The 12,497-nt window shown below is 45.7% G+C and overlaps 1 protein-coding gene across 2 annotated transcripts in view; it reads right to left on the reverse strand.

The window, feature by feature from the left end:
- UST (uronyl 2-sulfotransferase) overlaps nt 1-10,237 on the reverse strand; it is a 169,061-nt gene extending 158,824 nt beyond the window's left edge. The window contains exon 1 of one of the 2 annotated variants that reach the window (XM_065057476.1): nt 9,600-10,235. In XM_065057476.1, coding sequence (XP_064913548.1) covers nt 9,600-9,852 — 253 coding nt within the window. In that variant the 5' untranslated portion in view covers nt 9,853-10,235. Of the gene's footprint in view, nt 1-9,599 lie in introns of both variants that reach the window. The other variant, XM_065057477.1, reaches the window with a different exon arrangement.
- Nucleotides 10,238-12,497: the final 2,260 nt, after the last annotated feature.

Below are 12,497 nucleotides of genomic sequence, written 5' to 3' on the forward strand. Positions count from 1 at the left end.
CACTGCTGCTTTACTCAAATTGTCATGAGCTCCATGATCTCCACCTCAGTCTCCTGATGGCTTCCACCCCGAATCATAAAGTGTGGTAAGAAGAAAGCACTGGCAAACATCCAAATGTCTGTTTCTAAAGCATTAGTACTCAGAAACCCTAATACAAACCTAATTATTGTGCTTCCATGCTTACAAACAAAGCCAAACATCTATTTTCCACAAAATAAGGTCTGCTTCCCTCAATACAGCTCTAAACAGCAAGAGAGTTAAATAAATTTCAGTCAAATAATTGCTCTCCACTTCCTATCCACCCCTCTAGTGTCCAAACATCCTCTAACCCAGATTCTAAAACAAAGAAAAACAAATGCCTCATTATATAAACATAAGCTATGTTTGAAAATCTACTTGCCTTCTCACCAATAATGATGGGGAAACTTGCCTTGGTGCAAAGCCATGTGTCATCATTTTCCACAGCTTTCACTTGAAATTACCGCCCCCCCCCCCCCCCAAAAAAAAAAAAACAAACACACAAAAAAAACAACACCACCAAAAAACACAAACCAAGCAAAACCCAACAATCTACAGACTTTTTAGCTTATGCTTTTGAGCTACTGCTCCACCAGTCAGATTAAGTCTTACAGGCAAGCACCTCCACTGCCCAGGGAAAGGCAGCAGCAGCAGCAATGTGCTCAGGCCTGGTGTTCTCTTCCAAGTTAGTGGCAACAGGCTACAGATGACTGACTTCTCTGAAAAGGGCTGATCTGACTTCCATCATATGCCTACCACAAACTGTAATGATCTAGAAGTGACTTTCTCCCCTCACTGATAAGACAGGAAATCCAGATAAACAGCTGAGAGTGATTATGAATCTTATAGCAAGATCAAAGAGGAACCTCATTCTCACCAATGTCAATAGGATTCGCGTCCCTTTCTTGCCCCTGTGGTAAGAATGAGCAGCACCTGCACCCTTTGAAGCCCTGGCTCCAAAACTTAGTCTTCCAAAAGCACCACAGCACAGAGGGGTAATAGGGGAACCTTCCTCATCCACTCAGTTCTTCAGGACAGACAATCCAATTAGAGAGGGCTGTAAATGCATCCTTAAAACTATCTGCCCTGAAAAACAGCGCAGCCATTTATTTTGGTAAGAGCGCTCGCAGACACCGGCCCAAGCACACAGAGTGGCCATTCTCCCCCTTGGCCGCGCTCCTCACGGCGGAAGCACAGGGCTGCCTGTCACTGCCAGCGCCCACGGGGGGCAGCAACAGGTGCAAAGTCACAACTTCCAAAAAAACCCAACCTCCCCCCCACAGTCTAATAAACAGAACTTTTTCCTCTAGTCCAAGATGGAAACATAAACTCTTACATCTCACCTGCAAACTTGTCTTCACACAGAGGGACAGGTATGAGACCAAAGCAGCCAGCAGTGCTCTTCTTGAATGGCTTACAAGAGCCAGAGCTAACAATGTGCAGGTGCTTTCACAGGAGGCCAAGACAACAACCCAGAAGGAGGGGCTCTCTTAAGTGCCCAAAATTTATATTCGAAAAAACACAGCGATTATCATACAAAACACGCTCAAGCAATTTCAGTAATTGCAGTATCTTGCTAGACACAGAAGACATTAGAAACTCTCTCATGTTATTAATATATGAATTTAAATGATGGGATCAGAAGAAGATGGGGGAGAAAGAATCAATGACCAGCTGGAAACAAAGGGTAGAAGAGGATACTGGAAAAATACAAGATGTGAAAGATAAATGCATTGTTCTTTTTATCCTGTTGCATTTACTGTTTCAAGATTTTGTCTCGCGACGGTCCTAGGATCTTATTTGACCTGTTCAACCATTTTACAGAGCATTCACACCAAAAACCACATCAAAATCAAGTCCCTCCACTATACCTTCATCGTATGTTCTACCCATTTTTACAATATAGACCTATACTTAAACAGCTAATTAAAAACTTCCACTTACTGTCACTGCTGATTTTGACACATGCTATTAATTTCCAACTAGTTTTATCAGGAATCAGTAGAGTTAACCTCAGATCCTTTACTAGAGTTAAGGAAAAAAAAATAATAAAAAAATACAGCCTTTATTTTCTTCACAGAGCATTAAGGGTTGAAGCTTTTCTATGATTTACTTTTGCTAGAGAGTCTCCCTTTCTGGCAGGCTTTAATGCTTACCTTTCTTTGTCAAACCCTAAGCAATCTTTCCCCTTCCTAACTTCATATGAAACTATGAGAAGTACTGCATCAGCTACATTTTTTCCCCCCGTGACAGCCGCAAGTCATTTTGGCTGAGTATTCTCTGATAAAACACAAAGTGCTTGCCATTCACTTTGCATGAACAAAGCTTCAAGAAATTGTATCTTTACTTTCATTTTTGCAAATCAAGTATAAGCAGCACCACTAAAAACAAGAAGTAAGTGACCCGGTTACACTATCCTGCACATGAAATATAAAAATTGATGCCCTTTGATGAGACTCTGGAAGCCAATTACAGCAATAACTCCTGAAGTAAAACTGCACATAGACTGTGTTAATGACCAGTGGCAACACCCTTGAAAGAAAAGTAGCTGGACCGTTTACTTTGTCTCAGCCCACACAGGAGCTCCCTTCTAACACTCTCTGCTTTACCTCTTCAACATGGCCAAAGTCCCTCCATGACAATATGATTTATCACAAGGATCTTCTTCCTTTAGGTATTTCTACTGCTATGATCACTGTAATATCTGATAATATCTTATTCTGTTACACATTTATCTTCAAAATGTCCTTTGGACAAAATGGGATTAAATGCAGACAGAAGTAACACACAACTTGTTCAGTGGCACCTGAAGTCTGTCAGGGCAGGGAACTGAAGCCTCCATCATCTTCCCAAGCCCAGGTAGAGCATTCCATTAACCAGCAGACCTGGCCTTTCACAGGTGTATATATTTCATTGTCATATAACCTGGAAGTACACCAAAACCAAATACATTTTTGAAAAATCTGTATTGGTATTCCTTCTCATCAGGAACTGAATGTATCCTTTAAAACTCTTGTCAACAAAGTCGACAATACGAAAGTGGAAAATGTACACAGCTGCATACACGTAATACCTGACTGCCAGATCAGAATCTGATTTTGAAAGACGAAAATTTATCTGAATAAATGCTGTCCGATTTTCCAAATGGATTTAGAATATCATCACAATGCATTCACACAGCCTTAAACATTTTGGCTATGACTTCACTGTCCACAGTGTTTTATGGCCAGCCAGGATAATCCAGTCCTGTGGCCACTTCATCTTTCAAAAAAATATAAGGCTCAAGTTGGTCATATACTGAGGTGCATTCTGGTTCTCCATAAAGTATTCCTTGACAGCATCATGTATTAGGTAGAGCTTTGTTAATCTTAAAATCGGACAAGCTGTGAGTGATGAGCAAGTCATTCAGCCTTTTAACAAAAGATTCTTGGAGATGAGGCACATCTTTTGTCCTCCAGAAAAGCTGATTTATAACTGGAGAGCTTAGCAACATAAACAGTCCAAACATATTTTATCTAAAAGATAAGGAATTCCAAAAAGGACAGAAAAGTTAATTAGGCAAGATATAGCTAACGACTTGGCATTTTGGTTTAGATCATCTCTTTTCAAGGCTTCAGAAAGCAGCTTCTAAACTGACTTGTCAGCTCCTTACAATGTTAATGAATTTTAAAATGTAATAAATTCCAAGTGCAATGGAATTAAACAATGCACTGAAAAGCCAGAGAAAAATCAAAATGCTTTAAAGTACAGAAGAACTCTTTTGAGAATGCTACGCAGTCTTGAAAACAATAAGAAAAGCTGCCTATAAGAACATAACCAGGGCCTTGTTAAAAGCATATTCATTACAAAAACAGGGATTGTGTCACCATACAGTAAGCCTCAGCCTTAGACCTCACTTTCTTTGCTTGAGTGTGCTGCTTCTACTCACACACCTGAAGGGCATTCTAATCTGTAAAGGATTCATGACTCATGTACAAAACAAAACTGGACGAGACAACTCTTTTCAGCCACAGAAAATCAGGATGCCATCTATCTACAATGGAGCATGCCAGGTACTCCTGTTGTTTAGAAAAGCTGGCCCTGAACAATTCTGTTTTCCAACATTCTAGATATAAATGCAGTATTACCAGAATAAAAAAATCCAAACCAATCCCTCCCTCCCCAGCACCAACTGTTGCTTCCTCCTCCACACAGCTTAGGAACAAAATTTGTATACAAAACACTGTCAGTCACTTTTATTATTTGCTTTGGATAGTCAGTTTTTCTCTTCTGTCCCACTCTTAACAATCTAAGATAAAAAGCCAGATGCTTCCGAAGAAAAGAAACAAACAAACCAAACAACAAAAAACTACCATCCCCAAAACACCCTACCAAAATAAAGCAAATTCATACTACCACAATTAAAAAAAGTTTTACTTCGTGTTTAGTTTTAAGTATTTTGAAGATTTTGTTATAACCTCCCCAAATACTCAGATTCCTTTTTGCTGCTTCTATTTGACAAAATTGTGCTTGTATTCCCCCACGTGTCCAAAATAAACAGAAGTGTTGTTGTGACAACTTTAAGCCTATTGAAGATATCTGGCCAAAATAGCGAGCTCCCAATGGCAAGAAGTGTGAGAGTAGGATGCAATTTAGAGAACACAACTGGCCACCTTAAGTCTTTTGTCTTGCATAGTAGGCCACAGCACATGCACCTTCCACATGCAATCAAACCAGGTACTCTTTGGCAGTGTTGAACTCTTGGGGAGCTCAACAGGTGAAATGCTTTAATTGACACGAACAAAAAGTTTGCACTGCAAATACTAAAGATCAAAATATTTTATTGATTTTTATTGGCCATTAGAGGCTTGCTACCAGCCTTTGAAATACTTATTTCTGTATTTTGAAGCATGTATATGTCACACGCCAAAGAAGGCAAGAATAAAGCAATGCAAAACCACTGCAGTTGCGGGGGAATGGAGTCCCCAGTGCATTCCCCAAAAGCCACAGGGCTGTCCAAGATTTACGACTTCTGTCTTACTCATCTAAGGGAAGACTCTTCTCACTTCCTCCCACTGCTGGAGCTGGGTTTCAATTAGGGAGCCAGGATTACCTTGGCAGAATCAACAACCAAGACCTCATAGATGCTGTGCAAGTCCCAATACTCCAGTTTATTACTGGAAAACCTGGCAGTTTTTAAACTTTCTGGTTTTTTGGAGCTCATAGATGGTCCAGGACTGGTACACACCTCCACACAGCAAATTTAAGCCTACTGGAAACAGCATGCTTTTAAATATCATCCACAGATTCTTTAGAAATAACCCACTAACATCCATGCCCCCACCAATTACACGCAGAAAACCAGAGCTCTAGATCCATCCCGATGGCATGACTACAGTGTGAAACTTCAGCCACATTCTCATGAACCGCAGCCAGAACCAACAGCAGAAGCCATTAGCTTTCCACAGACCTTTCTGTCCTATTATATTATCATCTTTATGTCAGAACAGGATAACTAACGAAACACAGCCTCATATCTACTAATCTATGCTCATTTCTTCCATATGACTCTGCTAGAGTTTTACAAGAGAAGAAAAGTCAATGCGAAGTGGAAATACTGAATACAGCTACCTTTTCCCCTATGAGCTGCCATAATGTTTTTACCAACAGATTCTCCCCAGTCAGTATGGCAATCAATAAGGGAGTTGCATATGGACAGGACACCAGAGAAGCTGGTTCAAGAGGAAAAAAAAGAAAAAAAATATTACTAATAGGCTGAATATTGTAAAAATACATTCATTCCCATCATGACCAAAGGAAAGTTCACAGAACTATTCAATCTTTACACCTAATTCCTTCAAAAATAATCTTATTCCTCTTCCTCCTCCACAGCATATGATGCAGGCCAAAGAACAAAATGAAAGCTTCTCAAATGTTTTCACACTGCTTAGATTTTCTTTTATGCACACACCTGCCTGATGCAGGTGTGATTTCTCTCCTGATCACTAATGAAGTTTTGTGTTGTTACTTAGGAACACCCTTTCAACTTCTGAGGTAAAAAACATCCAAGCATTCCCTCGAGAGTAACACCACCAACCACAAGCTGCGCACTGAAACTTGCAATGTGAATAAAAAACCCAAAGCCAGACAAGATGAGCCCTCCCCACACTGCAGAGGCCAGAAAGTGGTTAAACAGAGAAATCAATTTTTCCTTTCATCTAGTCCTTTTTGGTTCTTGTAGATTTAAATGCAACAAGGGAAACTGGAAAATTAACACATTGCAAACATGGTTTGCAAACGAATTGCTCCTTTCTGCTTGGGGATTTAAATTTTTTAAATTGTCATGAGACTTGACTAGTCCAACTGTTGCATAAAACACACATGCAAATATGTAGGGCTTTGATGGTTAGCTGGACTGGATGTTCAATACCTGTTCCTCCAAATGCTTCTGTTAGTCCCCTGGAAAACAAGCAGAATACCTACTTACAAAAAAACCTGTTCATAATTCGCCAACCTTGCCAGTTAGGTACCACCACTTTTGCAAAACCTACACCAAGTACATAAAGCCCCCCACTCTTTAGCAATGTCATTCACACAGATCCCCTCTGACAGCTCAAATGAAACTGTACACCAAGGACACACTGCATTCAGCTCTGGAGCCCCCAGTGCAGGACAGACATCGGCCTGTTGGAGAGGGGACAGAGGAGGCCACAGAAACAATGAGAGGGCTGGAACAGCTCTGCTGTGAGGACAGGCTGAGAGAGGTGGGGTTGTTCAGCCTGGAGAAGAGAAGACTCCAGGTGAGACCTTTTGCTACCTTTCAGTACTTAAAGGGAGCCTATAAGAAGGATGGTGACAGACTATTTAGAAAGGTCTGTTATGACAAGACAAGGGATAATGGTTTTAAACTACAAGAGAGGAGAGTCAGGTTAAAGATTAGATTTTTTTTTTTTTTTTTTTTTTACAATGAGGGTGGTGAAACAGTGGCACAGGTTGCCCAGATTGGTGGTTGATGCTCCATCCCTGAAAACATTAAAGGCCAGGCTGGATGGGGCTCCAAGCAACCTGATCTAGTTGAAGATGACCCTGCTCATTGCAGGGGGGGTGGACTAAATGACCTTTGAAGGTCCCTTCCAACTCAAACTATTCTATAAAGTGTAAAATAAATTTAGAAAGGAGAATGCACCTTAGCATTCAGGCAAAATATGTTCCACTTCTCTACAAAGCCAGCAGCACAGCTTGCTTAGTGGGTACTAACACTCTAGCCACAAGGAGACTGCTTCTTCTCAGCCACTGGTCTGCTGCATGGTACTAGACAAGTCCTTGTCTTCTCAACATCCCAGGTGACTCAGGCACAGACAGAAAATTCCTATACTAACTGATAACAAGTGCAGAATTTAATTAATGGCTAGATATTAACAGATCTGTCTACTTTCTCCTGAGAAGAGCCAACACGTAAAAAAAAAAACAAAAACAAAAAAACAACCAGATCATTTTCAAAGAAGACTGCACTCCTTCCCCAGAGGCTCATCACATTCAAGCACACACAATAAAGGCTTTTCTGCACTTGCACAAAAATTATCACAACCCATTCACCAAGATGCAGTGGTTTCCAAGCCTTTCATCTACAGGCCTCAGAAGATTTTCCAGCAGAGTCACAACTACTGGCTAGAGGGGTTAAGGTAGAAGATCCTAGTTTTATTTCCTAGATCTCTCAAAAGGCCACAAAGTGAGAAGCTGCATAACTTGGTATTTCTCACAGTCTGTTCCCACACAAGCCAAGAAATGTTCATCCCTGATGAAGAATAAAATAATGACATCGACTCTGCTTTAAAAAATATCTGCGCTTGATCCAACTAAAGAGTCAATCAATTGTAACAAAACCTGCTTCCACCTTGATGGAAAAATTGTCCTTTTCTACTTCAATTGAGAAATTTCTTCCTAATTGTAACATTAAAGGAAGAAAAAAAAAAGTCATTAAAATCCAAGCCTAAAAGGCAATATGTTCTCCTGTTCTCATTTGAATTTTCATTTATGTATTTCTCTAGTTACAGTAAAATAATGAAATATTGTGAACTGGGACTTCTGTTCACCTGGTACTACCCTGCCCTCCTTCCTGCTAATGCAGGGAAAAGTTGAACTTGTTTGCTCAGGACCATGTCCAGTTGAATTCTGAATATCTGCCAGCATACCCCAGCCTCCCTAGGCAGCTTGTTCCAAAGTCTGACCACCCTCACATTGAAATTTTTTTATCAAATATCACAATGGAATTTCCCTTGCTGTAACTGGTCTGTTGTCCTACTGCCATGCACCTGCCAGAAGAGCCTGGCTGTGTCCTCTTCATACCCTCTCACCAGTTAACTGAAGACATGTGATAGTTTTCCATTAAAGAAAAGCAACACACACACACAATTGTATTCCCAATATGTTAATAAGTACAAACAGATATGCATCTTCATCTTATTTTTCCAACGTACAAGTACTGTACTCTTGTTTGCAACCTAGCATTGTCTCTTACAGATTCCCTTTCTACAGCGTTCGCCACCAAAAGCTTACCTTCGCAGACAAGCAGCACAGCTAATGTGGTAACTCACACCACAAATTATTCCATGGTAATCCTCCCATAAGGGGAAACCCTTGGTTTTTGTTCCCTATTTGAACAGTCCTGCCAGTCTGAGGTACTTACACGACCTCAGGATGCACTTTGTTTTTCACAGCTTCTCGGTTAAGCAGGGAAGCGACATTTAGCAATGTAGAAACCGGGCATGAAGAAAAACCACGTGCAAACTTGTGGTCAACATGAGGATGAAGACTACAGGCCACAGCACGCGGCTTGTACCTGCTCTGCCGGGCCACCTCCTTCGGGGTCACGCAGGCTGTGGCAGAGCACGGGAGTGAGCTCAAGTGTCCCAGCGCTGCCCCTCCGACCCTACTAGCACACCTTTCTCTCCAGAAGCACATCAGCTGCACACGGATGGATGCTTGGTTCACCAAGTGTATGTGTGTGGCGCTTTTGTTTGTTTGTGAGTATTTGCTTCGGCTTTTTTTACAGCAGCACCGTCTGCCACGAGCCATCTGTAACCTCGTTCCTCCCGCGCCGGGCAGAGCCCCCACCTGTGCGCACCTGCGCGGCGGCAGAGCGCTGCGCGGGTAACGCCCGGGCGCCCCCGAAGCGCGACCCTCCGCTGCCGCTTCGCGCCCACCTGACGGCGAGCGGCAGCCGGCGGATCGCGCTCGGCCGCGGCCACCGGGCAAGGAGCCGCCTCCGGCCACCGACCTGTCTCGGGTTTGAGGCAGCATCTCAAGGGGACTCTGCCTTTCGGCAAAATTAACTTCTGAGAGGGCGCACCCCACCGCCCGCCTCCCCGGACGCCGCCGGCCTTTCTCACCTCGGTGTCAGACCTCACGGCCCCGCGTAGCCCCTACCCGCCCCTGCCGGGCAGCCCCAGCCTCCCGCTGCCCCCGGCCCCGCTCCCGCCGCCCGGGAAGCCCGAGGGGGGCCACGGCCGCCCCTCCCGCCGGCTCCGGAGGGAGGCCCCAGCCCAGCCGCCACGGGAGGCGAGGAACCGCAACAAGTCCCCGCTGCAGCCAGCCGCCCTTACCCAGATAGTGCCGCAGGTCCAGCAGAAAGTGCGGGGGGCCCCCGTTGAGCTGGTAGAAGAGGGAGCCCAGGCAGAAGAGCAGCAGGGCGGCCATGCAGAAGCCGTAGTCGCGCAGCGAGAGGAAGGGCAGCAGCGAGAGGGGCCGCCGCCTCTTCCAGCCCCCGCCCTGGCCCGGGCCCCCTCCCGCCGCCGCGGGGGGCCGGGGCGCCGGGCAGTCCCCGCCGCCACCGTGCTGCTGCTGCTTCTTCTTCATCCTCCCCTTCGTCGCCGCCGGGTCACACAGCCCGCCGGGGAAAGCGCATCCTCCATCCGCCTGCTCGGCTCCCGCTGCCCGCGGCGATGAAAGTTCCCGGGAGCTCAGGAGACCCGTCCCGTCCTCATCGCCGGCTGCCCCCGGCCCCGCAGGCAGGCGAGAGTCCCCGGCGCTGCGGTGGCGGCTGCTGCGGAGCGCCGCTAAGGGGAGGGGAAGGAGGTGGTCACCATCCCGCTCCCTGGGGCTCCTCTCCTCCTCCTCCGCCGCTCTCGCTCCCTCTCGCCACTCGGCCTCTCGCTCCGGTGTCAAGTTACAGCCAGCGCTCCGCCACCGACCGCCTGCAACTCATGGCCGACTTGTGCGCGCCGCCCGGCCCCGCCGCCCCCGCCCGCCCCGGCCCTCGCCGCCCGCCCACCCCCCGGCCCGGCCTGGCCCGGCCCCGGTCCCCGCGGCGCGTCCGTAGCCTCCGCGCTAGCGACCCCTGCGGGCGCCGCCGCCCCACCGTCCTGGCTGCCGAGAGGCCCGGCCCGCCCCGGCCGACCCAGCCCACCTGCCCCGGCCCGCCCCTGCCTCCGGCTCACCGCCGGGGCCGTGGGGCTGTGCGGGGAGCGGGGCCGCTGCCCGTGGGGCAGGGGCTGTGGCAGGGCTTCTCGCTATCCCCCGCCGCAGGGATCTGTGCTCGCAGCCGGCCCCTCGCGGGGCAGCGATCCGGCCCGGCTTGCCCAAAATGCTGCCACGGCCCCCTGCCCGCACCTCTGCCGCAGAGACGGACCTCGGGACACCCCTCCGGGGCCCGGCTGGGGGGTGTCAGCCCACCTGGTGGGCACCAGAACCCCAATGGCCCACACACGCTGCATTGGGGCTGTCGTATCTCTCCTTACAGCGATGGCAGCGGTAGAAAGGTGATTTAGGTGAACCTAATGCAGCATTAAGCTCCCACACCTCTATGCTCCTGTAGCATCATTGCTGCTTCACTGGTATGATGAAAACAGGGCTTTTTGTCTACTGGTGACAAGGCTTTAGACAAGTATGGAAATCACAAAATTAAGATTGCTCATGCAACCTTAATTTGACCCCCTTGCACATATGGCTTGTGATGCAGCCTCTAATTACTCAATCATGCTTTTTTTTCCTAGAGGACCACTTCCTACCATGCACAGGGTGAATGGCGTTCACTCAGCGCTGAGCTGGTTAATAGCTTTATCCTCTTTATATATACAGCATATGTCCCGATGGCTTATTTGGAGCCATTCTTGTCCTTGGGCATTGTCTGAAGTAGAAATACATTTCATTCCCTTGTGGGGCTGTGTTGCCCATGCAGCAGTGGAGGGAGGAGGCCTTGAGGTGGTACTGCCAGGACATGGCTTCATTTCATGGACCTGGAGAGGGGGAGAGGGCCTTCCCCAAGATCTCTCTCGTGGGATCACACACGACTCTTCATTTCCAAGCAGCAGCAAGTTGTATCCACTGTGGTTTGGGAGAAAAGTAGGAAATCATGACACAAGTGCAACTTGCCAGGTCAGAAATTAAAAAGCAATCACCCTTTTCCTTTTTAGGCTTAAAAAAATGCATCCTGATTTAGGGGGCCTGACTCATAATCTTTGCGCGCTTGCAGCTGGAAATTTTGCTCAGGAGAATGCACTCAGATGTTTTTGCCACTTACATTGAAAGGTTTGGGTGAATGCCTAAATCTTACCTACACTACTGGCTTCACTTTGTTGCTGGCATCCAGCAGCAAAGGGCATGTGCTGAAATATGGAAATTAATCTTGCTGGTGTAGACAAGAGCACAAAGCCAGAATCTGACAATAAATAACCAATCCCATTGCATTCCTCAATAAAAAAACATCCACATACTGGCAAACAGAACAGACTTTCTTAGACCGTTTGGAGAAGAATCTCCTGTTAGTTACAGTTTTACGGCATCACTGCACAGATTCTTCACAATCTTACACAAAACCTATAGCAAAGACAAAGTTAGGAATGACACCTGATCTTTGAAAAGGGGAAAAGTAATGTGATACCAATAAATATTCCACTTTTGGCTAGTGTTTAGACACCAAAAAAAAAGAAACAGCAAAAGGTAAAACTTTTAAGACTGCAGTTCACTTTAAACAGAAATACCCACCAGCTCTCACCAGATAAAGGCATAACTATAATTGCACAGTTAAACTGCCACTTCTTAATTCTCATTAATGTTACTTTGAAATGCTTAGGAAGTATCGGTGGCTTACTTAATGTGCTCTGCTGCCGAGGATGTTTTGTCTTGTGCTGCTGCCATGGATGTTTTACATTGTTTCATTCTTTTTTAATGCTTCCATATCTACTGGCTTGCTTGCAATGACCACATGGCAGATTCATTTTATAGGGCTGGTTGCTGTTGCAGATGAGAAACAGGTAAGCACTTACACTGAGCATTTGAGAAAAATGGGTGCTTTGATGAGAAGACAGACAACACCTGTAGGGTGAATCAATAAATCTTTATTTTTCTTGTTGCAAAGAATGTCTTTGATCTCTAGGAAGAGATTTTCTTTTTTATTTTTTAGAAAAGACAGAAAAACAGACCAATCAATGGAGGAAAATTTAAGTGGGAAGACTACGGTGTTGAGAAAGTCCTTGCTGTATTTCTAAGTGTCGACAGGTAAA

This window comes from Columba livia, chromosome 3, assembly GCF_036013475.1.
Source record: "Columba livia isolate bColLiv1 breed racing homer chromosome 3, bColLiv1.pat.W.v2, whole genome shotgun sequence".
Taxonomy (NCBI): domain Eukaryota; kingdom Metazoa; phylum Chordata; class Aves; order Columbiformes; family Columbidae; genus Columba; species Columba livia.